This window comes from Brassica napus, chromosome A3, assembly GCF_020379485.1.
Source record: "Brassica napus cultivar Da-Ae chromosome A3, Da-Ae, whole genome shotgun sequence".
NCBI classification, from domain to species: domain Eukaryota; kingdom Viridiplantae; phylum Streptophyta; class Magnoliopsida; order Brassicales; family Brassicaceae; genus Brassica; species Brassica napus.
Window position 1 is genome coordinate 23,982,798 of NC_063436.1, and position 26,065 is coordinate 24,008,862.

General features: G+C 34.7%; 6 protein-coding genes, 1 non-coding gene and 1 pseudogene across 10 annotated transcripts; 3 read left to right on the top strand and 5 right to left on the bottom strand.

Moving 5' to 3' along the window:
* Positions 1 to 232: 232 nt before the first annotated feature.
* LOC106444379 lies at positions 233 to 843 on the bottom strand. Its single transcript, XM_013885856.3, has one exon. It carries the CDS (start codon positions 622 to 624, stop codon positions 358 to 360), a length of 267 nt encoding a protein of 88 aa, XP_013741310.2. The 5' UTR covers positions 625 to 843; the 3' UTR covers positions 233 to 357.
* LOC125607113 lies at positions 233 to 4,778 on the bottom strand (annotated as a pseudogene).
* A 2,067-nt stretch (positions 4,779 to 6,845) lies between these two features.
* Positions 6,846 to 8,767, bottom strand: LOC106444377 (ras-related protein RABA1e). Its single transcript, XM_013885855.3, has 2 exons — positions 7,752 to 8,767; positions 6,846 to 7,443 (listed from the first exon to the last, which is right to left on the bottom strand). Exons 1-2 carry the CDS (start codon positions 7,970 to 7,972, stop codon positions 7,011 to 7,013), a joined length of 654 nt encoding a protein of 217 aa, XP_013741309.1. The 5' UTR covers positions 7,973 to 8,767; the 3' UTR covers positions 6,846 to 7,010.
* A 283-nt stretch (positions 8,768 to 9,050) lies between these two features.
* On the bottom strand, positions 9,051 to 11,472 carry LOC106440181 (adenylosuccinate lyase-like). The gene is made up of 8 exons (XM_013881782.3): positions 11,182 to 11,472; positions 10,964 to 11,116; positions 10,496 to 10,894; positions 10,194 to 10,415; positions 9,856 to 10,116; positions 9,673 to 9,774; positions 9,526 to 9,594; positions 9,051 to 9,456 (listed from the first exon to the last, which is right to left on the bottom strand). Exons 1-8 carry the CDS (start codon positions 11,356 to 11,358, stop codon positions 9,244 to 9,246), a joined length of 1,596 nt encoding a protein of 531 aa, XP_013737236.2. The 5' UTR covers positions 11,359 to 11,472; the 3' UTR covers positions 9,051 to 9,243.
* Positions 11,473 to 11,535: 63 nt separating this feature from the next.
* Positions 11,536 to 11,608, top strand: TRNAE-CUC. Its single transcript has one exon. It is a non-coding gene; the product is annotated as a tRNA-Glu (tRNA).
* A 137-nt stretch (positions 11,609 to 11,745) lies between these two features.
* LOC106440180 (magnesium-chelatase subunit ChlI-1, chloroplastic-like) lies at positions 11,746 to 13,423 on the bottom strand. The gene is made up of 3 exons (XM_013881781.3): positions 13,201 to 13,423; positions 13,014 to 13,132; positions 11,746 to 12,925 (listed from the first exon to the last, which is right to left on the bottom strand). The coding sequence occupies exons 1-3, from the start codon at positions 13,298 to 13,300 to the stop codon at positions 11,873 to 11,875; spliced, it is 1,272 nt and encodes a 423-aa protein (XP_013737235.2). The 5' UTR covers positions 13,301 to 13,423; the 3' UTR covers positions 11,746 to 11,872.
* A 114-nt stretch (positions 13,424 to 13,537) lies between these two features.
* On the top strand, positions 13,538 to 21,692 carry LOC106440177 (uncharacterized protein At4g18490-like). Of its 4 annotated transcripts, none has more exons than XR_007338433.1 (17): positions 13,538 to 13,658; positions 14,151 to 14,243; positions 14,517 to 14,622; positions 14,781 to 14,966; positions 15,053 to 15,895; positions 15,995 to 16,180; positions 16,249 to 16,347; positions 16,450 to 16,587; positions 16,740 to 16,889; positions 16,974 to 17,160; positions 17,246 to 17,307; positions 17,401 to 17,440; positions 17,536 to 17,709; positions 17,784 to 17,894; positions 17,995 to 18,066; positions 18,193 to 18,262; positions 21,615 to 21,692. XR_007338433.1 is itself a non-coding variant. In XM_048776852.1 (16 exons), exons 2-15 carry the CDS (start codon positions 14,186 to 14,188, stop codon positions 18,061 to 18,063), a joined length of 2,409 nt encoding a protein of 802 aa, XP_048632809.1. In that variant the 5' UTR covers positions 13,538 to 13,658; positions 14,151 to 14,185; the 3' UTR covers positions 18,064 to 18,066; positions 18,193 to 18,480. The 4 variants fall into 4 exon arrangements, 2 of the variants coding, with proteins under 2 accessions (XP_048632809.1, XP_013737233.2); XR_007338434.1 differs by lacking the exon at positions 21,615 to 21,692 and adding an exon at positions 20,700 to 20,875; XM_048776852.1 differs by lacking the exon at positions 21,615 to 21,692 and having other exon boundaries at positions 18,193 to 18,480.
* Positions 19,690 to 21,153, top strand: LOC106440179. Its single transcript, XM_013881780.3, has one exon. It carries the CDS (start codon positions 20,543 to 20,545, stop codon positions 21,005 to 21,007), a length of 465 nt encoding a protein of 154 aa, XP_013737234.1. The 5' UTR covers positions 19,690 to 20,542; the 3' UTR covers positions 21,008 to 21,153.
* Positions 21,693 to 26,065: the final 4,373 nt, after the last annotated feature.

Here is a 26,065-nt window from a genome sequence, read left to right on the forward strand (position 1 = left end):
ATAAAGAGTCATATAGAAAATGTGTGTTTGCTTAGGTCAAAAGCTATTTTAAACATATTTGAAATATTATATCGGCATAAATTTCAACAATATCTAGCTTTGCGGATTAAGGCGATGTGTTTTCATATGATTTCATTTGCCAAAAACTCGAGCCTTGTTAAAAATATATTACTGGTAAGAAAATTCAGAACTTATGAGCATTAAGAACATGTTATAAAATTCAATTTGAGAATGAAATGAACTGAAACAGAGACATAAGATTATATATTGCTATTACATTTACCTGCTGCTTTTACATTTACCTGCTGCTTATACATAAATTACATTGAAATACTTGTGCATATGTATGTAACATGTTCAAGAAAATCGAACAACACGATCATGTCTATACAACAAAACACAAGACACGGCCGATATAATCGCCGGAACGATAAGGAAGAGACGGTGTCGTTGGCCCACAACAGCTTTTGAATAATAATTTTGATGGTTAAAATCATCGGACCTTTCTTCAAATATGGTCTCTAGTGTCGGAGACATTGAACAGCTCCGGCGAGAAATCATTGACGCCGGCGCCATTTCAGCTCGAGATAAAAATCTCCTTCTTCCTAGTTCTGATCTGACCATGATAGCTCGATCTTTTAAAGTTTTTCTTCTTATTCTTGAAAATGTTTATGAAAGTATTTGGCTTCTAATTAATCTCAAATGGAGAATTCTGGATGTATATATAGAGGCTAATGATATATACAGAGTCTAATTCACGGCGACAAAGATATATAAAAACACGGTTTCAGTTTGTTTGGAAAAAGTTAAAAAAAAAAAGAAACAGATGGATCAACCGTTGTCTCTGGTCAAAATTGAGCAAGTGCTCTGCATTTCTACACACGTACGTGTTCCTTTCGATATTGACAAAAATAGATACTGTAAACAACCACAATTTTATCTATTGTTCGGTGATGCATAAAAGCAAACACAAAACTCACGTCAAAAAAAAAAGCAAACACAAACTAAAAACAAAGGGAAACAATCAAAATTCTCAAACATATTTTTTCTAATCAATATTTTTACAGATTATTGTGAAATGTAATTTTAATAAGATCCTGCCCAGGCTAACTTAACTTATTTGTACCAAAACTGTAAGTATGCATGTATAAAGGTTGATACAAAGATTTCAATCGATTTATTATAAAAATAAATTTATTTGTTTTCGTATATGAACAACCAGAAACTTAAATGGGAAAATATTTGTTTAAATATCCACGCAAAAAATTCAAACTAGATTTTTTATATAAAAAGCTTAATTATGGTAAAAACTATATCAAATCGAAAACTATTGTGTATGTATCCACTTCTTTTAATAAAAACATAATCATTATATCATAAGTTAACATACTACAGGATAACTCAGCTAATGGACCTGGTATGTGTATGTATGTAGTCAACTTATAATTTCTATACATCATTCACATTTTAATTATAAATATTAAATACTATGCTATATTGTGTCGGCGTGATATTTAGTGATTCCTGAAACCTTTCAAGTTTTATTATAAAGTTGTAAAAATATCATTTTCAAAGAGTATTGATAAACTTGGAAAAGAAATACTAGTTTACAAGAATATCTAAATAGTCTCGCAACTTGAATTTCAGAAAGTACTACATGAGAAAAATATACTACATGAGAAAAATAAATATAACAATTTAGATGATCTACTAATAAACGGGATTTAAAAAGCTAAATAATCTGGATTCAAAATATCTCATGACACTAAACATATATGGTCATGCCGATATAAAATCATAACTTAGATCTTAATTAAATATCTAGGAACAGGTTCACCTGTAAAATGCACTTTTATTAGAATTAGTCTGAATCTAATTATAAATTTTAGATACCTTAAATTAGAAAAATAAATACACAAAAAGTTTGGGAGAACTATATAAACTGTTGAAGTAGTCATTAGTGTCGGTCCCATGTATTTGATTTGCCGTGACTTCTACGTGGACAAGATACACATGACAGATTTTCAATAAAGTTTGGGTACATTCAATATCTCTTACAACTTCTAGAAGTATTTTCTTTATTCTTTTGACACAAATCTACAACCTCTAGAAGTATTTTTTTTTCATTTTATTTCTACATAAACAAAATGTAACTCTTTGTTGACAAAAAACAAACAAACAAAAAACTCTCTCTTTAACTATAAACAAAGCATAGCACTCATAGCAATCATTTCTTTCTCTAGCATCGATTAAAAAACTTGAAAAAAACTTTCAAACATCCTATACGAACCATATCCCACCGCATTCATAATTACAAAGCGGCCATGAAACACCCTTCACATTTTCCGAAGCCCCATCATAGAAAACCCACTTTAATGAGCTCAAATAAAAACAACCAGGGACAAATTGAAGAACAGAACTGGCTGTTCTTAACATTTACACCAAAAAAAAAAAAAAAAAACAAAACAAAACAGAACTGGCTGTTATAAGTTTAACGCTTGAGAGCTTTTAACTTGGAATCTTGAGAGGTAAAACGTTTTGCTCCTATCTACGGTTTCTCTAATTGTTACATGTTTAAATAATGACATTATTTGAACTTTGTTCCTTCTATCTCTCACCATTTCTCTTGTTCTCGTCTCCTGTCGCTATGTTTTTAACTTGTTCTTCCTTCTTCTATAGCAATAAACTCTATTAGGTTAGCTTTAACAAATTGTCCAGTTTCAAGCTTTCTGATTTCAGGTGTGGGCCAGAGAATAGATGACTGAGGCCCACGAACTTAAAGCTGCCCGAAACAATAATTATCCGACATGAGACCTGATTCTGTCTCTATCTATTCAATGAGGATTGCAAAGTAGCAACCGATTTTGAAACTTGATAAACCGGCTTTGGATTCAATTTCATTGACCCGTAGCTTGTGCATTTCCGAGAAGTACAAAATATATTTGACTTCTTGCTCGTTATGTAAAATACCCTTTAAATCGAAGGCGGCCATGAATCTATTCGAATCGAAAACAAAAACGGTGGTTGATGATGATGATGAGAGGAAGGTTCTTTTTTTGTTCCTCTATTTCAGACAAAGCGTAAAATCACTCTGGTTCTGTGAATCCTTACCGAACCGTACCAAACCGGGAGTTAAATTTTGTGATTTCAAAGGTTTGTTTTAAGTACAAAATAAATGTAAGTATGGACACCAATTCGAACCAGGGCGAGTGGTTGTGACTCAGCATGCAAAATGAGTAGCACCAGGGTTCGAAACACAAATTGGTACCCGATTTCCGGGAGGGATTGAATCTCTCCCGACTCACGAGAAGACTCGTGACTAACTCACGGATGGATTCGTGGGGGGGCAACGCCTGCCTGATATGCACACAGGGGACAATGTCCAATGTGCCAGATCTTGAATAGAAAAGATCTGATGCCGGATCGGATATTTAGATCCGGCGTGATCGGGGCCATTCAGATAAGCATGCTGTCTGATGGCGATTTGAGGTAATCTTAATTACCTTTCTTTTCATTTTTTTTTGACAAAACAGAGAATGATTAAAAGAGGAGAAAAGAACGTCTAAAACGTGTTTAAGATCACATATGGTTTCACAAGCTACACCTACACTTTTCTGCAACTTACAAGATTGTAATCCCAGCTTCCATCTGTACATGCTTCGTTAAAGAACAACCCAAGGTGTTCTATCATCCAATGTGTGATACCACTTTTATGTATTTCATAATACATCAGCCACTTGCAGCACTCAAACTCTCAGCCATGAGTGATATTCCAGAGTCAAAAGCTAAGGCACCAATTCGTATCTAATATATATTTACCGAAAAATATGCAAAAATAAGGTTGTGATCAGCAAATGAAGTACTTCAAAGTCAAATATGTTGACAGTATATGTGGAATTGCCATATTGCTTTGCATGACATCTTTATCACATCTCTCTTCTCACGCAGAGCAACATGCAGGCCATTTTATTGTATCATGTTTCTCTATTTCCTAGCTCTGCATATGATTCTCAATAGGCTTAACCAACTTAGAATCATATTGAGGATTGACAAACGTAGATTTTGGTTCTTAAATAGTATGCCGTCCAAAATATTATACCAGTCTATTATATAGCATACCTTCAATTATTATGATTAACTTAAATACATTATGCACCTCTATTAGAAAAATTATATGGTTTTTGTTACTCTTTTTTCAGAGATCATCAAAAGAAAGAAACTTGATCAACCCCTACCGGCAACGCCGCGAGAATCTCCAAAGCTTCCGCTGACAGTGGCGAAAAAAAAACAGCTCACCGCATTTCTATCGAATAAAACGACCGCACCAAACACCAATAACGACATGAAAGCATGAGCAGAATCTATAAACCTTACTTTACATTTTTTAGATAACTCTTGAGGAAGCGTTGCCGATCCATCAATGATCCAAAACCCACGCAATGTTGCTAATCCGTAGCAAATTGTACCGTTTTTTGTCTTTGTAAGAATCCGTGAAGCTAAGTATGAAACAAGAGAGCCTACATATGCCCACTAGAATCGTTAATGTCATGATCTTGCTAGCTAAATCACATTGACCACCGTTTGAGAAAATTGGCGATAAGAGCTGAAACGCGTAAACCGTTCCTGTTGGTATGAGATTAGCTAAATGAGCTGTGGTTTGAAACGTTTGACCTATATATTGCCTTTTGTATCCATGTTGTTCTTGTCTTGTCTGGAAGTGGCTTCTTGATCTCTTCTTTAGTACTTTCTTGATAATCTTCAACAACTTTGATCTACATATCTAGTAGCTTTTTCCTTTGCTCAGTCTCTATGTTTTACTCAGGTTTTGGTATCATTGATGAAACTAAGTACGTAAAGGATATTACGAGAGGTTGATAGAAAAGCTAAAGTTGTTTTTTTCTTCAAATGCCTTGCAAGTTGCAAGTAACCTTTGAGACCAAACCAGAGTCTTTGTTTGGGCGAAGGATGTTCTTTTGTCACACCCTTTTTAATTAAGCGAGTTAATATTTGTGTGGTTAGGATAATCATTAATTAGTGTTCTGATACGTATGTTTGAATAGTTTTTAAAGCTTCCATGTAGTTTCCTGACGTGTGAGGAATACTTTCGCATGAGCAAAATCCTGCATGTCGTTGCTAAATCTTTTAATTTTTTTATTATTTTGTTTTGTAAATATCTTTTGACGTTTAGACTGATTGGATTTTGTAAAATCATCGTGGGATTCTTATTTGGACTGTGTCAAATGTCATTTAGACGAGTGTCATACAAGAATTGTATAAACGACCGTTTAAAATAATAAGTTCGATCATGATCATATTTGTTTGTGTTGAGAATCTTTGGATCATCTCGAAATTTTCTTTTGATTGACCGATCCATCGTGGAGGTCAAGTAAGGGCTAGCTAAACGAAATAAATAAGTAATTAATTTGATATAACGTAAAGTGCTTAGTCAAGCAGTCCAACCAACCATATTTCATCTTTGGAAAAACAATGTGTATCACAACAACACAACCATTGTTCCTTCTGTCATTTCGAAACAGATATACAGAGATGTGAGAAACATAATTATAGCCAGGAAGAAGAGGAAGAAATTCAGATCTCTTCTTGCTAGTTGGATAACTTGAACCTGTGTGGTTTTCTAAACCGATTTTGCTCTATCTTGTTTTTCTTTCTTTTGCCTTGATAGAGTAACTTTAGATTTAACTTTTGTAAAATCTGAACATCATTAATATGATATTAGCATTCTTAGCAAAAAAAAAAAAAAAAGTGCTTAGTCAACCACGAATTTCGTTTCCTTTACCTTTTAGGCTTTTATATATGGTTCCTTCTCTTCCTTTTAGAAAGAAAAAATGATTTAGATTTCAATTGCATAGTTTTTAACTAACGTCAAATTACGAAAGTCAAATAACACGCATTGACACCTGCACGTTACATTTTTCTTCATGAAATCGGGCAAGTACCAGAAAGCCCAACATGAGAAGTGAGAGATCTGAAAATATGGTACAACACTCTTTTTTGAGTTTAAGTTTCCCCTGAAACAAAGTTATTACTATGTGAAAAGGTTGGGTTCGGACTTGATAGTTTACAGGTAAATTGGTAGCATACGATCTTGTTATCCTTAGTATTAATCGAAAAGCATTTGAAACTTATATCAGGTTATGTGGTAACAAGTACACCTTTTAATACAAATTTTTTTTGTGGAGTTAACCGGACCTGTCGATAGGTTATATAATTAAAAAAACATATATAATAAATAATGACCGCATGAATTTTAGAGATCAATATGATGATGATTGTCAAGTGAACGACACGATAAACATGGGCATGTTTTTGATGAGACTTGGAAGGAAAGATCATGTCATAATTTGGATGGTGGACCTAACTTGGCTCCGTGTGGAACAAGGTACATTTTCTTTCTCTCTTTTGGGTTTCAACAAATTATTATGTTCCTTTTCATTTATTATCTCTGTCTATATAACATATAGATCCTTTTATGTTATAAGCATTTCAATGATATGTTATTTTGTGCGTACAAAAGCTTATACTGATGGGGAAATATTAATTATAGCAGTTTAGTAACACACAATGGAAAAAAATACAACATTAACGAATGCGATACATATTAGTATATTACTGGTAGTTTATTGTATTGGATTGCGAATATGTTTCTCCCTCTCTTGCTTTGTTAAGTACCAAACCACTGCACTGGTTTCAACTTTCGTTTAAGTGGACTGCTCATGTGCTGACTAGAAATCCCACCCAAATCTAACACCAAAATGTTCAGTTCGAGAGAGCTAGGGACTAGCATTTTGGTTACTTTTCAGGTTTTGTTCACGACTAAAACACAATTTTTAACCGGACCATCTCTTGTTCAATTCGCTACAAATTCGCGGGTTGTGTTGTAAAACCAACCTTAAACCACACCCCCTCTCAAAATTATAAATTCAGATACAACAAATCCAGGAACCAAAACCTCTCTCCAAAAGAAGTACACAAAAACAAAAACAATGATTTCAACTTGAGCAACAACCAGAGGACTTAACAGCAGTAACATCATCCTTGTTTCCAATATCAATGGTCTGTCCTTTAGGCAACGATGTTGGATCTCCAGTGCCATCAAGAGCTTTACGGCTCATTACACGATAGATCTGAGTCAAGACATGAGTGAAAGCTTGCTCAACATTTGTAGCATCAAGAGCAGAAGTTTCCATAAAGAACATATTCTCTCTCTCAGAGAAAGATCTAGCCTCTTCCGTGGGAACAGCACGAAGGTGACGAAGATCAGCTTTGTTTCCAACAAGCATGATCACGACGCTGGCATCGGTATGGTCACGAAGCTCCTTGAGCCATCGTTCAACGTTCTCGAACGTTACGTGTCGAGTTATGTCGTACACTAGAAGAGCACCTACTGCTCCTCTGTAGTATGCACTCGTGATTGCTCTATATCTGTGTAAGAACAAAACAGACTTTAAAGAGAAACCAAACCAAACTATACGATACGATATTATATTCATGTCATTGTAATTTAGTTTGGTTATTATTACAAAAAAAATTTAAATATTTATCTAGTTAGATATTATATTTATGTAACTACATCAAATTTTCAAGTCTTCTAGATTGATATAAGAGGTAAAACAACAAAAGCTTTTATAAACTTAATAAAAACAGACTTTAATAAATCAATTTCGTTATGAGTAACCAAACTAATTGGTTCCAGTATGTAATAAAAAGAGAGGTAAGGAGGATTTGTATACCTTTCTTGACCGGCGGTGTCCCAAAGCTGAGCTTTGATGGTTTTCTCGTCGACATGAACGCTTCTTGTAGCGAACTCGACACCGATGGTAGACTTTGACTCGATACTGAATTCATTTCTGGTGAACCGAGACAACAGGTTGGATTTTCCGACTCCGGAATCTCCGATCAAGACTAGTTTAAAGAGATAATCGTAGTCGTCGTCGGATTTGTACGCTCCCATTGTTGATTTTTTTTTCTGAACACACCAAAATGGAAATAAGAAGAAAATAGAAATCTTAGATCGATGTAATAAAAATCTTAGAGAGATGGTGCAATGATCATATGGTATGATTGATGTGTTGCTGTGTTTTGTAATGAAAGAAAGAGGGGGGGGAGTGGGTAACGACGAAAACCTTATTGGTGTAAGATCAATGATTTGTTATTATTAAATGCATGACTAAGCATATATATTTTGAAAGTCGTTGGAAAAATTAGAGAACAAACATGTTTTGACGAATTCTCGAGGTTTGTGGCCGCCATGAACTGGTAAACGCAGAATATTTACATTTCCAAGGAATATTTCTTCAATTTATAATTGATAGCTTTGCTCAAAATCAAATTTGATCATTAGGAAACTTTTCCATAAATAAAATGATAGCAATGTGTAAGAAGATATTTGGGAGATGTTATATATGGTATTAATAAATTGCTGCTTTAACTTATCACATTTTTAACAATATTTTGGTCAAAATGACATTTTAAGTTTATGTTTTAAGATATTGTTGTGACCTGTGAAAAGACGATTAAAACATGAAGTAGAGGTGAGATTATTGAGAGTCGCATGTTTTAGTTGAATGAGTTGAGAATTGAGATAAATCTTACCAACTCTAAAGGAAAAGTAGTTAGTTTCTTTTCAGTGAAAATTAGTTACACTGATCCTGTAATATTTATTTGAGATTGGACTTGTGTTCATGTAAATGGTAACAATGAATAAAATTGCATAGCAAAAGCTCTGAATATGACAAAGAACTCATAACCTTATTTTTTAAAGAAAAAAATATTGGATAAAATTTATTTGATTACTCTTTTCTTTCATATTTGTCTATAATTTGATCCATAACTACTTGATTATAAAATATATATAAACTACTCAGATCAATAGAAAAGAATTCAACCTGTGAACTCTTTATCATTTGACTCCAATGTAATTAATTTTTCGTTATATATGACCTGTCTAATTACCACAATTTTTAATTGGTTTGAGAATAAATATGGTTTTATAAATAAAAAAATAAAAAAATAGAGGGCCGCCACAACTGATAACTCAAGATTATTTGGTGATGTCAAAATCTGAAAGAGGAAACATAACACAAAAGTACAAGATTATTCTCATGAATCTCCATCACTCAACGTGTAACGCATTGATCTACATAAGTTGACTTTTTTGTCATTCTCATTTCATTTGGAAAATAATATTAATACAACGGCTCAATCTTATCACCATCATCAATGTCACAAGTGCAGAGCTTCATCGACGGCCAAAGCCAATGCAGCAGCAGCACCAACGTACGTGTGTGGAGTTAGCTTCAAAAGCTGAGATTTAGCTTCTTCAGGCAAATCCAAACCTTTGATAAACTCTCTGATGCTTTCTTCATTCACAGCTCTTCCTCTTGTTAGCTCCTTCAGCTTCTCATACGGCTCTGGAACACCATATCTCCTCATCACCTTTTTAAGATAACACCGTGAGTTAGTGAGATATATGGAAGTAGCTAGTTCGTTACAGAAGATACTTACAGTTTGTATGGGTTCAGCGAGGACTTCCCAAGTTTGATCCAAATCTTCTTTCAACCGAGCTTCATTAACCTATATATCAACGAACATTCTTACTCTATGACAAGCTAAAACCTTTCCTTGCAGATACGGTAATAATAATAATAATACCTGAAGCTTCTTGATTCCCTGTATGGCGCTCTTGTAAGCAAGAAGAGAGTGTCCTAAAGCTCCACCCATGTTTCTCAACACAGTTGAATCAGTTAAGTCACGCTGCACACATGGTACATTTTCTCAGGCTTAGCTTATATTCCCATTGCTCTAGCAAAAGAGATAGAGAGTATATGTTCAAACCTGCATTCGTGAAACGGGAAGCTTCATGCTGAGAAAAGTAAGCTCAGCGTTTGCTTTCCCTAGATTCCCTTCACTATTCTCAAAGTCAATAGGATTCACTTTGTGTGGCATTGTGGATGATCCGATCTCTCCAGCTTTAGTTATCTGCTTAAAGTAGCCTAGAGATATGTAGCTCCATATATCTCTATCGAAATCAATCAAGATGTTGTTGAACTGGCTGATTGTATTAAATAGTCTAGCCATGTAGTCATGAGGCTCAATCTACAAAAACAGTTAGAACAATCACTCAGTGAAACAATGAAAATGTAATGAAGATAAAAAAACCATATAGTATATACCTGAGTAACGTATGGGTTAAAGGTTAAACCGAGAGAAGTAACAAACTCATCTGCAACATGAGGCCAGTCGATATTAGGATACGCTGAAACATGAGCGTTGTAGTTCCCAACAGCACCAGCAAACTTCCCTTTAATCTTAGTTTCTGCAAGATATCTCCTTTCTTCGCTTAACCTCACCGCGAAAATCGCCATCTCCTTCCCTAACGTTGTAGGTGAAGCAGGCTGCATTGTAATTGATTTATACAGAATCAAAAATCATGAACAATAGCTTTAACAAGTCTTTTTTATTTGGAGCCCTTTACCTGGCCATGAGTTCTTGAAAGCATGGGGACGTGTGCAAATTCCTTAGCCATGAGGGAGATAGACTTGATGAGCTCATCCATGGAGGGGAGTATAACGGAGCTAAGCGCTTCTCGAAGCATCAAACCGTGGGAGAGGTTGTTGATGTCCTCGGAAGTGCAAGCGAAATGGAAAAACTCAAGAACCTTAGCAATCTCTTGATGAGATTCACACTTTTGTTTCAAGAAGTACTCCACTGCCTTGACATCGTGGTTGGTTACTTTCTCGATCTTCTTGACTTCCAACGCGTCGTCCACGCTGAACCCATCGATGATCGCTTGCAAGTAAGCCTCAGCTTCTTTGCTAAAGCTTGGGACTTCGGTGACGTCAGCAATTCTTGATAGCTTAAGAAGCCATTTGATCTAAAAAACAAGACCAATACATAAACTTTTCACTTAATAGTAACAAAGAACGTTCAAATAAGCAGATACCTCGACGAGTACACGGAAGTAGATCAAACCAAACTCGCTCATGGAAGAAGCCAAGTCCTTAACTTTACCCCAGTAACGTCCATCCAAAGGTGATAACGCCGTTAAGTTCGACATCTCCAAGTCTCTGGAGCTTCCCGCAGCCATTGCTGTCACCTGTGGTATCGCCGTTTCGACATAAATTAGAATCAGGGAGAGGAAGGTTCGCTAAAAGAGCTTACCTTTCTTGGCTTGAGAGGATCAGTAGACGAGAGAGAGAGTGGAACTCTGGGAAGCGGATGGTGAGAAGCTAAGGTAAGCGATTTTGATGGGTTTAAGAGTGTGTTGGTGGTGGGTGTGGCGGCGAAGCAAGGGAGCTTGGTGTTGGTTAAAGCCTTGGAAGAGACATTGAGCTCCATTTTGTGATAATAGAGTAGAGATTCCAGAAGCACGAGCACGACGAAGAAGGGAAGGAGTGAAAGCTTGGCGCTTTAGGGTTTTAGATGATTTGGTTTAACGGTGGGAGGCTGGAAACATGTTAGAGATCATTTTTGGATTATACTAACATCCTTAAGGAACAATAAGAAAACATCAAATCCGTTGTAGTCTAGCTGGTCAGGATACTCGGCTCTCACCCGAGAGACCCGGGTTCGAGTCCCGGCAACGGAGTTTTTTTTTGTTCTTTTTGCGAACAATCCTCTCTCTTATGAGGGGAAACATTGTCTTCTTTTGATTACATCATATGTTAGTTTCTTAGCTTATATCAATGCAAGAATGCTTTGAAAATGCAAGGAAACAGAGCTTAATGGAGAAAAGAACAACTATATTTTCAATCATAGAATCAGATTTGTCTGTTCATTGTTTCTGCTTCTTCTCACATTTTACAAAAGTTAAAAAAGAAAATGATAACAGAAGCTGCTAATCTCCTCCTATTCAACTGAAAACCTCAGCGAACTTCTCAGAAACCAAAACTCCAGAATCAATAGACTCCAACGGATCTTTCCTGAGACGGTGCCTTAAGCAGTTAGGTATAACAGTTGCAACATCATCCGCAGTCACTCTATCTTTCCCTTTCAAAGCCGCAAGTGCTTTCGCCGCTCTGTTAGTCACTATATCTCCTCTCAACCCATCGACATTCAGCTCCGAACACACCTTAGAGATCTTCACCTTCAGCTCCCTATCAATCTGAACAGACGAAAGACAGCTTCTCGCATTTGAAATCTGGTCTTGCAGCTTCTCCTGCTCGGTTTTGTAAGTGTCACGAAACTCCTTGGGGTCACTATCAAACCTTGCTCTCTCCTCAACAATCTTGACTCGTAACTCAGCATCCCTAACCGTCCCTACTTGCGCGTGCATCCCAAACCGATCAAGAAGCTGCGGCCTAAGCTCTCCTTCCTCAGGATTCCCAGAGCCGATCAAGATAAACCTCGCCGGGTGAGAGATCGAGATCCCTTCCCTCTCAACCGTGTTCCAACCAGAAGCAGCGGAATCAAGAAGCACATCAACCAAATGATCATCCAGGAGATTCACTTCATCAACGTAGAGTATCCCTCTGTTGGCTTTAGCCAACAGACCAGGCTCAAAGGCTTTGACACCTTCTGTTAACGCCTTTTCGATATCGATAGTTCCACAAACTCTATCTTCAGTTGCACCTAGGGGAAGGTCAACCATGTTGATCTTGGTGGCGATGACGGGAACCTGCTCTCCTCTTTCGACTCTCTCTCTTACCTCAACGCCCATGAACTCAGGGTCTAACGGGTCAGAGTTGTAAGGGTCGCCTGCAACTACCGTAATCTCGGGTAAGAGATCGACTAAGGACCTGACGGTTGTGGACTTCCCGGTTCCTCTGTCTCCCATTATCATCACACCACCGATCTTGGGATCAATCACATTCAACAAGAGACATAGCTTCATCTCATCTTGGCCTACTATAGCTGCAAATGGATAAACTGGCCTCGCACTCTTCTTTGAATCAAACTTCCCTACCTAAACCAATCATATATGTTCTTAACTCTTTGTAAAATCAAGTAAAGACTGAAACTTTATGTGAACATGATATAGTTAGAACTCGTACTTGTTGTTCAGTGGAGTTGATTTCTGTGGCTACATTCATGACAGAGACATGGTGACGAGACCTGTTCTTCTTTGGCCTTATTTGGATTCCTGCATTTGACGCTCTTCCACAGATTCTCCCTGTAAACAAGAATTTTCGAAGTGAGATGACAGTAGGGTTTAAGGATTGGAGAGATTGTTTGGGTTACCTGGCCTGAAGCAAATGGGAGAGATCGAAGGTGTTGAGGAAGAAGAAGACGAGAGAGAAGGAGACGCACGTATTGAAGACGTTCCCAGAAGAGACGCCATTTTTTTTTGTGTGTGTGAGCTTTGATGCTTCACTAGCTTCTGATTGGCTTTTGAGAATTCTTCTGAAGTTTTGTTTGGTTCTTGTGGTCTGGATAAGGAGAGAGAAAGAAGGGAGATTTTCTTCGCTATTTAAATGTTTTTTTTTATTTCATTATTTTTATTTAAAAAACTAAAAAGTACTTAAAAGGCCCACAATACGGCCCATTAACCAAAACAAAATCATTCGCAGCCCAGCAATTTTCAAATCTTCCCTCTGAGCTCCCGTCGGCGAACTTTCTCTCTGGCGTCGTCGTCTTCTCCCCGTTGAGCGTTAACCGTTAGCTCCTACCTCGGAATCAACTGTAAATCAATTCAATCGGTAAGAACTTTTCGTTTCTTGCTCGTCGCTCGAGTAGAATCTTACTCTCATGCGTCGTTCTAGCTCCGGTTCGAAAAAAAAAAAATTGATGATCGTAGTAGGTGAACACTAATCTATTGGATGTAGGCGATTATGCGTAGATTTGAGTTAGAATGCTCGATAATAGTTTACGAATCGCCTGAGTTTCTGCGAATTTGGTGTTGATTTCTCCAGCTACATCTCTTCCTTCGTTTAGGTTGCTTCTCGTATAATAATCACATTGTTTTGATCTGTTATTTTCTCAGTCTCGCTGATAGTTTCGATCTTAGTAGCGAATCCTTTACCTGCTAACGTTCTTCTTTACTTTGTGACGTGACTTGATTTTTTTTTTTTTTTTGGTTATTGACTAGTTTCTATTCATCAGAACATAACAGATCAAACAATGTGATTTTGCCATGCCTGCTGCCTCTGCTAAAAAGATTATGATGTTAGCTTTTTTTTTTTCTCTTTCAGTAAATTGTCAAAAGTAATACTGAGCAGATTTTGCAATGTCTCCGCCTGCTAAAAAAAGTTCTACTGAAGCTAAGGAGAAAGATCTTATCCTCGGTAAGGTTTACAGTGATCTGAACATTATTGAATCCAATTGTTTTTACTAGTATGGAATCCCTTCAAGCCGCCTGCGGCAAGAGTTATGAAGTAGACTTTCTTGATAACTTGATGTTAATGAGCTTTACATCAGAAAGATAGCCTCATTGTTCTATTCCTAGTTATTGGTCAACTTTAGTTTTTCTTGACATAGATTGATACTTTAGTATGTTGTTCCATTGTTAAGATGGGTGATTTGTCTGCAGTCTCTAAATTTCCATGGGTTACCTGCAGACAACGACATGGAAAAAGATACATGGAGCTTTAAGTCAATGGCGGATGATCCGATGGATTTTGCCTTTGGGTCGCCAGCTAACAAGAAGAAGAATGCCTTCAAGCTGTGAGTGTAACCTATATGATGTGCTTCTTAAACCATCTTTGCGTCTAAGCTAATATTTTTTCTCCATTGTGATGGATTACATCTTTAAGATGCGGTTGCTTGACAACAATGTCTAGGCAGGCTCTCATATAAGTTCTGTATCTATGTCTCCTTTTCAGGGATATGGGTTTCGATTTTGATGGAGATTTTGGAAATTCATCATCATTCAAAATGGATATGCCAGACTTCGATTTCTCCAGCCCAGCCAAGAAAACCACAAAAGCGAAAGAAAGCCCTGGTGATAAATCTAGTGGAGATTTAAAGCAGAAAAAGAATCCATTTCACTTCTCTTATGACTTTGATGCGTATGAATCTCTACTAAAACAGTACCCTTCTAAGAAATCCTATGTCAATCTGAATTTTACTTAGCACTATTCTTATCTGCAAGCAGGTTGGACGACTTTAATCTTGATTCAAGCCCACCGAAGAAGGGAACCAAGACAACGACCAAGGTCATGGATTTCGAAGAAATTGATAAGTCTGGCTCTTTGGACTTTGGTCACGACTCACCGATAACTAGACAAGCTGCCTCCGTGTCAAACACCGATGTCAAGGAAAAAGCTTCTGCTGAAAAAGAGAACCTAAATTCCAAGACTACAGATACTATGGTTGTGGAGAGTAGCGCACACTCGAAGCAAGCTACAGAAGAGAGGATGGAGAACTCTGAGGCTGTGGAATCACCCCAAGGTCTAAGGATAAAAACCTCAACTACTCATACAATGTGTCTGCAACCTCAATCTGTAGACGCTTCACCATTGAAGACATCATGTGTAATGCTTGAAGACACAGATGATCCATGTCTTTCAAACGAGACCGCAGCACCCTCGCCATTACATGCTTCTGAGACTACACATACTGCTGCAAACAGAGAAATCAGTCCAGATATCAACGAAATCTGCAGGTCTAGCTCAAAAGAAGACTCTCCTAGAGATCCAGAACAGAATGCAAACAAAGATATGATTTCCGCAATGGACACAAGCTATGAAAAGGCTGAACAGACTAAACCAAGCATCTCATCTCAGTTATGTTTGGACAAAATGGATTGGCAACAGGAAGAAATGGGTATAGGCACTCAGGCAGAAAAGCAGGATCACACTAGAAGAACATCATCTGATCCAGATCATGGACATCCTCAAACAACTCTCTCAGGAAAAATATCACCAAGCTCTCGTCAAAGCCAAGCTGCTCAAGTACAAGATTCGAGTGGAAAACTACCACTGGATACATCCCACAGGTTAAAAAAACCAAAACTACTTTATGCTTTAACGTTATCCCAGTAAACTTGGAAAATGGAATTAATGTCTAACTGCTCTATTCTGTAAATTGAGTGCAGCGTGCCAGGGCTCAGTGATTTAAAAATCACCCAAAACAAAGACTCAGGACTTATCAGATCCAAATTTTTTAAGAAGACAGAAAAACCACAATCCCATGTACTGAAGTCCTCTCTAACTCAAACAGAGAGTCGGCCAGTGACCCGAGAAAAGATTGCGGTTAATATGAACCTTACAAATGATAGAAGGTACTATTTATTTTCTTCATTGTCTGTCTAACTAGCTTTTCACTAATATTTTCCTCTCCAAAATGCAGACATGATATCCAAGATGTGTTGCCTGGATCCAAAACTAGAACATGTCCAGTTGAGCTTGTGAAAACGGATTCTGAAATAGCAAATGTCAATTCTATCAGGTAATGCTCTGGGATTATATGCTAAAACATAAGAATAAGGTTCTCTCTTTCTTTTAAGGTGATAAATATAAGCTAGGTAACAAACTCGATTGTTTTTACCAGCAGGTCTCATAAAAAGATAATCCACAAGGACCATTCAAATGTCAAGACTGCAGAAAATGTGGCTGCACAGTTGGATCATTTAAAGATGCAATCTAAAAATACAACTAGAGAGAAGTCTATCTTGCAGATCAATATAAGGTGAGATAAACTTGTTTTACGTTACTTCTTTCCTATCTGTTGCCATGCTCGTGATTCCCTAAGTAGGTTACTTCCTCATTGTGTATAAATTTGTATCTGCTAAAAAATTTATCTCTAGAAAGTTTTATTAATTTTTATGGATTTTGTCACAGCTCAAAACTCGATGCTTCTAGCTTGACTCAGAAGCTAAGTAAAAATTTGAGTTCTGGAGCAGAATCTTTGCAGAAGTCCAAGTTGGTATCTCTTGAAAGGCCTAAACTTGGAAATATGATGTTTGATCTGCTTTCTGCGAAAACTCAAAGGTACAAAAAGAACACTCAACAGTTTGTTATACAGAATCTCACGATAGTATATCAATTCAGATTCCCTGATTTCTTCAACTGTAGGACCATTGGAGTAACTAAAGACCAATCCAGTTCGTTCGTGCAACCAGTAGTGAACTCTACAACAGGCAAGGAGAGAAATACCGAAGCATCAGTTAAAAGAGGCTCTGAGACTCACCATTTGGCTCCTAGAGACAAAACTCAACTCCTGGACTACCCATCTTCTTTAAAGCGGAAAGCTCTTGATGAGGTTTATACTTGAACTCACATTTTTCGATGTTTTCTCTTCATGAATATATCTGGACATGGAATAAAAGTCTTTGTTTTTTCCACAGGATGCAGATAGATCTCTGAAGCCACAACTTAAACGATTTTCCATGTCTCCAAGGGAAAACAGGTTTCTACTTTTGGTTATCCAAACCATATCTATCTAAAGCCTTGCTTCATTAGATCTTATTTCTTGATATATGATACGACTGAGAATGCACAGGAACGCTGAGGATCTCACACATAGAGTTGCGCAAGGAAAGGTTAGATACATCAACAGACATTTGATTGTTACTATCACTACAACCTTTCTGTGTTTAGTTTACTTCAACACTTTCTCACACAATTGATTTTCCAGTTCTCAAGCCAAGAGAGTAGAATAGATAATAACACAACCAAGGAGCTTGTCGGAAAAAGTCCACGGAGTACGTCTCATCACCAGATGGGAAACATGGCAAATCTGGAAATCCCGGTCACTGAGAATTCTGATAACATAGAGAAAGCTGAAGCATATACAAAAGAACTCGAGAGTGTAAGTTTCTTCTTCTCGATCATTGTACCATATTTCTAAAATGTTTCATCATTGCCTTTTGTTCCATTGTGCAGATATGCAACACTCTGAAGAAGAAGCATGAGGAAGCGAAAGAGTTGCTTGTCCGTGCTATAGTAAACAACAATAAGCTACTGATGCTCAACCATCCTTTACATGAAGACAAGATATCCTTTTAATTTCTGTGTCGTTGTTAGATTTTGTCTATCTATAGCTGTATACGTATGGACTCTTGTGTGTTTTGGTTTCCCTTAATAAGCAGAATACATTCGTATGATCCAGAAGTTCGCAGCCAAGTTGAGTTTGAGGGACACTCAAACCACCACTGTTGCTTAAGAGGTAAAAGAATATTTACCTTTTCTTCTCTCAGAAGTCAGAACTATCTCAAGATAGATTTTATCAGACTGTTAACTAGTCGGAGTTATTCATTCTTTGATCTGGTGGCATCAACCTATTTGGTTATAGGTTCAGTGTGGACTTACACCAATACTATATGATCAACAGTACAGAAGTGTTGACTTCACATTAGTCCAAGGTATTCGATCATCATTCTCGTTTGCTGGTAATAAAGGAAAAAACGTCACATTTATAATTTGGAACGTCATGTTCCGTTATGTCGGATGACTCCAGCTATGATCTGGAAACAACCGATATACAGTACTCAGAAACCAATATGCAAAGAATAGAATTTCTTTTTAAAAACACTATAATTGAAGAAATCATTATTAAATACGAATTTAGATGATTGATAAATTGAATATTTGGTTAATTTCATTTTTATCAATCATTAAATACGAGTTTAGAACTCACGAATACAGTCATGCTAACATACACATTGTGGATATATCTAGGGTCCCACCAAATAATGTGCATGCGTGCATTACAAGCAGATAAACCCCATGGGCTCGAAAATGAGGGAAAAGTGCCAATTTCGATCCCAACTATTTCAGTCGTGCCAAATACGACCCAGACAATTGATCAGTGCCAAATACGACCTCAACTCAATTATAATTCAAAAAAACTACCCGAACTTCTTAAAACGTGCATAAATTTACATTGACTCTAACAGACGTTAGTCAACCGTTAACAAGATAAAACGACGTCGTTTTGATATACGAGGAAAAGTGCCAATTTCGACCCCAACACTCTCAGTCGTGCCAAATAAGACCCGAACAAATGGTCAGTGCCAAAAACGACCTCAACTCAATTATAATTTAAAAAAAATTATCCAATTTTTTTAAAACGTGTCTAAATCTACATTAATTCTAACAGAAGTTAATCAACCTTTAACAAAGATAAGACGACGTTATTTTGATATATGTATTTTTTTAAAAAATATGTTCATTTCGGGACTCAAATCTGTACTGGGATATCCTTTTAAAGGGGCACACTAACAACTAGACTAAAATAATTTTTTGAAATATTATTACAAATTGAAATTCTCCATTATATAAACTACTATTCTTCTTCATCTTATCCAATTTAAAATTTTGGTGATTGCTTTATATATTTTAGTTATTGTTTAATTTGTCTAATATTTTGTACAACATATCTTAGTGAAAGAAAGGTAAAAGGCCTCTTAACATTTTTGAACAAAATATCAAAATATATAATATCAACTTTGAAAACTAAAAAAATTCCCACTTAATTTTAAAAATTAAAAATAATTTATATAAGAAAAATGTATAAATAAATTCAAAGTTTTAAGCATATTTAAGATCGTATAATAATAAATATTTTATTATTTATATTTTAGTAAGATATAATTTTATTAAAGATATGATAAATAAGAAAAACATGTTAATGTATTTATATAAATCAGAAAAAATTGTCACCAAAATTTTAAATTGGATAAGATGAAGAATAATAGTAGTTTATATAATTTCAAATTTGTAATAGTATTTTAAAAAGTTACTTTTATCTAGTTGTTAGTGTGCCCATTTAAAAGGGTATCACAACATGGTTTGAGTTCCGGAATGAACATATTTTTAAAAAAAAAATAGATATATATATATATATATATGTATATATAAATGACGTCTTCTTATCTTGTTAACGGTTGACTAACTTCTGTTAGAGTAAATGTAGATTTATGCACTTTTTAAGAAGTTCAGGTAGTTTTTATAAATTATACTTAAGTTGAGGCCGATTTTGGCACTGTCCATTTGTTCGGGTCCTATTTGGCACGACTGAGAGTGTTAGGGTCGAAATTGGCACTTTTCCTCGTATATCAAAACGACGTCGTTTTATCTTGTTAACGATTGACTAACTTTTGTTAGAGTCAATGTAGATTTAAGCACGTTTTAAGAAGTTCGGGTAGTTTTTTCGAATTATAGTTGAGTTGAGGTCGTATTTGGCACTGATCAATTGTTCGGGTCGTATTTGGCACGACTGAAATAGTTGGGGTCGAAATTGACATTTTTCCCCGAAAATGATGTAGTCGTTTTAGGCCCAATTTTGATAAATTGATTTTCTGTTTAGAAAAAAAAAAAAGAAAAACAAAGCTCGGCGATTCCCTCGTCCTCTTGGCGCACATCCCAAACCAAATGGCGCGTAAAACTGTGCTAATTATCTGGTACAATGAAATGATTTGAGATCTCTTCAAATCAAAAGTCAACACTTTAAATAGTAAAAAACAAAACCAAAATTTTGAACCAAAACAGAAACGGAGAAATTTTTCTTTCCAACACGAGTTCCCTCCATAACACAGAGCCCTTTTCCAAGTTTCTGAAAATTTTAGAACCATCCTCAAAACCAAAAAATTCCCTCCAGAGAAACGAAAACACCAAAAACTTCAAAAACAAATCTCAGATCTATGAACTTCCAAATCTGTTTCAAAGTCCCTCCTATTCACACACTTCATATACAGTTCTTCAGTTCCTCCTTTCCTCAATCAAGTCCATCTCTCTCTCTTCTCTCATTCTCACTCTATCTCTCTAATTGTACATCAATGGCGGCTCTCGATCTAAAAGCTCAACACGACAACAAAGAGAATGTCTCGCCCTCGGAGATGACCATTACTTCTGTCAAGCCTCTGGATTCTTCTTCATCCATTGATAAAGACAAAACCCAAATCAGAATCAGGAGAAAGAGATCTAGAAGACAGCCTCTTAAAGACATCACCAATCTATTTGTCTCATCATCACCATTGTCCTCTTCGTTTCTGATTCGTCACTTCTCCTCTTCTCCGACTCTATCGGTTGATCCCAAATGCATGAAGAGAAGATCTGTTGTTGCTCTCAAGGCTTCTTCTACCTTCTCTTGTAGAAATTTCAGATGATCTTTAGAATTGGGTTCTTTTCCAGTTTTTGGAATTATGTATCAGTTTTTAGTTAAGGGTATCTATCAATACCCTGTCATTAGCTTTTATGTACTCAACACACAAGATATGTTTCCATGAGTATACTGGTTTCTCAATTATTACGATTCTTGCGGATGGTGACACACAACAGTGATTTTATTCGAATTGTGATCTGGTCTTTTTGACTAGCTCTTGGTTTTTCAAATGCACTAGCCAGGAATATTTGAGATAGTAGCTACTGCAATTTTCCCCATCTGAGAAGTGAATCGAAGTCGTCTTTCTGTTAAATGATAACTGATACTATGTCCTGTGGTTTAGGAAAAAACCTGTGTCATGGAGTTGGATTGTGTACTATGTGTACACTGATAAGTGATAACTGTGTCATGAACTTTTTTAGAGCATCCCCACCTTATTTTTGAGATTCACCAAACTTCAAAATTTGAAGTTTGAAAAACAACCTCAACTGCAGTTTTAAATTCTTTGTATTTTGTACTGAAGTCCATATTCATTAAATTAAGTTGGATCATAAGTTTTTGTTATAAACAACTTAAAAACATACACTTAGACCTGACTGGTTTAAACGCAGCGGTTGCGGTTGCGGTTGCGGGAGTTTGTGGATGCGAGCAGTTGCGGTTTCTAGCGGTTTTAAGAGATTTGTACGACTGGTACTGCGGTTAAAAATTTGTGCGTTTGCGGGTGACTTATGACTGGTTAACTACCAAATGCGGTAACATTAAAATAATAAATTAACAATATTTACATTTAATATAATTATAAAAATATTAAAAATCATAAAATTATAATAAATATAAAATTTATATTTAGAAAGTTATAATTTTAATTTTTGAAAATTTATTGAAATTGTTTTTATTATAAAAATTTATAATATTAATTAAAATATAATAGATATATTTTAATATTTTCATAATTTCAATTTTAAAATTTTTATTAAATATTTTTACTTTTGTATATATATTATTTAAAAAAAAAGAAAAAAATTTACCCTCCCGCAACCGCCCGCAACCGCAAACGCTTGCTGGAGCCAGCTTTTAAATTTATGAGATTCGGAGCGGTTTAAAGCGGTTTAAAGCGATTCGAGTGATTGTTGCAAACCGCCGACAACCGATACCAACCGCTACCAACCGCAAAAGCTGCGTTTGCGGGTGGTAGCGGGAAAACCAATCGCCCCCTTAATAATCACTAGCAAAATTGATTGTAAGTTTGTAACGCAGTCTTCATTTTTGTGATATTTATATGTTCATGCAATTTTCTTTCTGTTTGTTGTATGAGTTTTTTTAACATAAATTGTTGATGTGTAAATTTTTGTTTACGATTGAAATATGAAATATTTAATAATTTTATTTTCACTTAAGATGTTCACTTAAATTATGTAAATATATATGTGACAAAAATTGTATGACAAAAATTTATGAGATAATAACTATATAGATTAGAATGCATGCAAATGAAAGATGAAATCCCATATTTAAAGTTGCTTTTTTTCGCAACTGATTTTAATTTAAAGTTGCTTTTGAAATGAATAAAACTTCAAATTTTTAGATATCTTTTAGAAATGTTCTTAGAAGACAGAAGATATATTTACAAACTCATATTAAACATTTATAACCTCTGTAATACGGTCTAAAGATTATATATGATCTTCCAAACTCTCAATAAAGTTATTGCATTTTTGTAAAAGAATATTATATTTATTTAAATAAATTTTACCCTTAACATCTATAAAATTACATTTACAATCTCAAATTAAGCATTCATAATTTCTCCTATACCATCTAAAAATTATAGATGATTTTCCAGACTCTAAAAAGTGTAAAAACAATTTATTTATAATATACATTTATATAAATAGTATTTTTTGAAAACTTATTAACTACTATTCTCAATAGTTTTTATTAAAGTTGTTTACTTATTTTAACACTTATTTGTCAATGCTTACTTTTATCCTTTAAGATAATAACATTATTAGTTTCAATTCACTTACACTCTCTAGATAAGAATCATTAGGGAAATATTTTTCATGACAAAAGTGTAACATTTGCAGAATGATCATTGATTATGCATTCTTTTTGCACTATCCCGCTTATTTTTTTAATCCAATCCAGCATTCTATATTTTATATTCAGTGTGAAACTAAAAAATGATTTTAATTGTACTTTGGAATGATGTTTATAATTTTCAATTCTCGATAATTGAATTGTAAAACACTAGTCAAAACATAATGAAAATATAGACGGATCAAAACAAAAATATTTGTTAAGAAGTTTGAGTAACAAAACCACCAAAAATAGACCATTTAATAGGGAAACAATTTTAGTTTTGTGTTGTGTGTATATCATATTTTGTAATATTTTCTTGCCAAAGTGAAATAATGCTTAGCAAATGCCATGTTGATAAAAAAAAAAAAAAAGAAGCAACTGCCATAAAAGTATCAAATTAGATATGATGTATTTCGCTAAAAAAACATTTAAGAAATATATATACAAAACAATCCGTACTTATGCACTCGCAATCACCTAATCATTCAATAGAAGAAAAAAACGATTAGTGATTTACCGATGTGCAGCATCATAAGCCTATTAAAAACAACAATTTATTTGTCAAAGTTTATCGTTTTAAATTTTGTTGTCAACTAAAAAAAAAAAAAAAAAAAAACTAAAGTAAACTTCTGACTTTTTGGTCAGACAGGAAGTCTCTTTCATCTGTCACTAAAATGCTGTAGTGATTTACCGATGTGCTGCAAAATACTTGGCTCAAACAAAAACTTGCTAACACAGCACAGTGACACCCTTAATAGATGATGTTATCTGGATTTCGATAAGAAATGCCTCAGTTAAAACGTTAATTACAGTATAAAGTAGCTGAGATTAGTTGGAGACTTATCCTTTTATATAAATCACTTTTGACCTCACCTTAATTAGTGGAGTCTTAAACTACACTACCACCTACAAAAGTAATCAGGATTGTAATACTTCTCGTTTTAAGAAAAACTTTCAATATTCTTCTTGTAATGAAATCTCCTGATGACTCAGATATGTGAATATATATCTCTAATTCACCAATCCAAAACCAACACAAACCCGCAAGTGCTCTTAGCCTTTGACTTCATTTAATGTTCATATATATTACTCCTTTCCTTATCTATCTTATTGGAATTTCATGAATCACTATCCTCCTCCATTACCATTACCTCGTATTTATTAAGTCTTTCTCTCTATGTTCATAAATGTTTAGTATATTTAGCACTCCGTGCTGTCTCTTATCGTTCTTTTTGATAGACCAGTGTAACTATATAAGATTCTGAAGATTCATATCTTTCTTTCTTTTTCGAAGATTCATATATCTTCTTTTTTAATTACCGAAAATGGTCGCATAAAAGGATAAATTATTATTATTATTTTTTTGTAACTTAAAAGGATAAATTTATGCTCAGACTTTTTACTATAATAGTTCTCATTTCATTGATTAAGGGTTTAGTCTTATTTGCTTTTGATCATGTAAATACATGTCAGTTGCAGTGACCTAACAAATCAGAAAGTATTTAAAATGGATGATCGCATGCATGCCTGATATATGATTCAATAAGGTTTGACATATACTCGTAAATGCTTCAGATAACTAGAGTTTTATAGCTTTTTTTTTTTGAAAAAGAAGTTTTATAGCTTATTATGATCAAAGTAATCATATTACATAAATTTAGACTAGATTAATTGAGGGAATCGATTATGAATGCATTTTAACCACTACGGTATATTCACATAGTTGTTTTAGTATTAAAGTATAAAATCCATCCTTTGAGACAAGGTCACCTAACAAATCAACAAAAGTTTTAAAATGGATCGCACATGAGTCTATAAAGGGCTTGGCCCTAAGACAATAAGCATATTTATTACGATGTCGATCGTATTAAATATGTGTACTAAACTGTAATGCGGCGATCTTTATCAAATTTTATACTACTAGGATAAGATCCGCGCCTTTTGCGGGATGAAGTTGTTATTTTTATTATGTTTTGGAGAATGAAACAAAGTTCGGTTTCATTTGGATTAGGGGTGTTTAATCCGGATATCGGGTTGGTTTCGGTTCGGTTCAGTTTTTTCTGTAGTTCGGTTAGTAAAATATAACTACTATACTAAATCCATATTTAATTCGGTTCGATTTGGTTTATATACGTCGGTCTTCAGTTTATTCGGTTTTATACTGAAAAACATAATTACTTAGTTTAAGATCATATTATATATTATACAAATTTTAGAGACATGTTGTCAAAAAGTCATTTGTTAAAAAATATTATATATTTAAATAAAAGAATAAAAAACAAAAAATAATGTTTCTATCATGTAATAAAATAATCAAATCTAGAATTAATATCAAAGCTCTAAATTTTGAAAATAAAAATAAAAAACAAAACAGAAGCATGAAAGAAATTTTTTTCAATTCTTCCATATTTAGTGTTCATCAAATTAATATGTTTCGATTGAACACAACTCTGTTTGTTTAAAGATAAAAAAATTTGTAAATAATTTCAACTAATTTTTATCCATCAAATTTATAATCTTTACTTCAATTTAGTTACTGTTAAAATAAAGCAAAAAGATCAAAAAAGAAAGACTAAGAAAATAATAAGCCTCAGTTGCAGTAAATTGTTACGTAATTATAGATCAAGTGATTTACAAATTATAATTATAGTTCAACTCATATAACAAATAGATATTCACGCGTCGTTATAAATATATACATATTTACATGTTTCAGTTTAATCGGTTATAAATCAAACCATATCCAAATCCTACGTTTTTTATAAAATCACATACATTCGGTTTGTATGGTATATACCCACCCAAAACCATATTATCTATTTTTGTTTGGTTCGGTACTCTTCGGTTTTAGCATATTGAAAAGCCCTAATTTGGATATTAGTTGGTTTTGAATTGTTTTTTATCATGTCTTAATATCCTATTGTAGAATTAGATTTTAAATTCATATTTTTTTGGAACCTTACATGTGAGTTTTATCTTG

What these genes read in the sequence shown, in the direction of transcription:
- LOC106444379 (XM_013885856.3), bottom strand. Translation starts at nt 624, where the DNA reads ATGGTCAGATCAGAACTAGGAAGAAGGAGATTTTTATCTCGAGCTGAA.
- LOC106444377 (XM_013885855.3), bottom strand. Translation starts at nt 7,972, where the DNA reads ATGGGAGCGTACAAATCCGACGACGACTACGATTATCTCTTTAAACTA. An exon ending in GACACCGCCGGTCAAGAAAG is followed by an intron (nt 7,444 to 7,751) that starts GTATACAAATCC and finishes GTTCTTACACAG; the next exon opens with ATATAGAGCAATCACGAGTG.
- LOC106440181 (XM_013881782.3), bottom strand. Translation starts at nt 11,358, where the DNA reads ATGGAGCTCAATGTCTCTTCCAAGGCTTTAACCAACACCAAGCTCCCT. An exon ending in ACTTCCGTGTACTCGTCGAG is followed by an intron (nt 10,895 to 10,963) that starts GTATCTGCTTAT and finishes CTTGTTTTTTAG; the next exon opens with ATCAAATGGCTTCTTAAGCT. An exon ending in TCGCTGAACCCATACAAACT is followed by an intron (nt 9,457 to 9,525) that starts GTAAGTATCTTC and finishes TATCTTAAAAAG; the next exon opens with GTGATGAGGAGATATGGTGT.
- LOC106440180 (XM_013881781.3), bottom strand. Translation starts at nt 13,300, where the DNA reads ATGGCGTCTCTTCTGGGAACGTCTTCAATACGTGCGTCTCCTTCTCTC. An exon ending in TCCCATTTGCTTCAGGCCAG is followed by an intron (nt 13,133 to 13,200) that starts GTAACCCAAACA and finishes TCTTGTTTACAG; the next exon opens with GGAGAATCTGTGGAAGAGCG. An exon ending in TCAACTCCACTGAACAACAA is followed by an intron (nt 12,926 to 13,013) that starts GTACGAGTTCTA and finishes TGATTGGTTTAG; the next exon opens with GTAGGGAAGTTTGATTCAAA.
- LOC106440177 (XM_048776852.1), top strand. Translation starts at nt 14,186, where the DNA reads ATGTCTCCGCCTGCTAAAAAAAGTTCTACTGAAGCTAAGGAGAAAGAT. An exon ending in ATGTCTCCAAGGGAAAACAG is followed by an intron (nt 17,308 to 17,400) that starts GTTTCTACTTTT and finishes GAGAATGCACAG; the next exon opens with GAACGCTGAGGATCTCACAC. An exon ending in ATAGAGTTGCGCAAGGAAAG is followed by an intron (nt 17,441 to 17,535) that starts GTTAGATACATC and finishes TTGATTTTCCAG; the next exon opens with TTCTCAAGCCAAGAGAGTAG.
- LOC106440179 (XM_013881780.3), top strand. Translation starts at nt 20,543, where the DNA reads ATGAACTTCCAAATCTGTTTCAAAGTCCCTCCTATTCACACACTTCAT.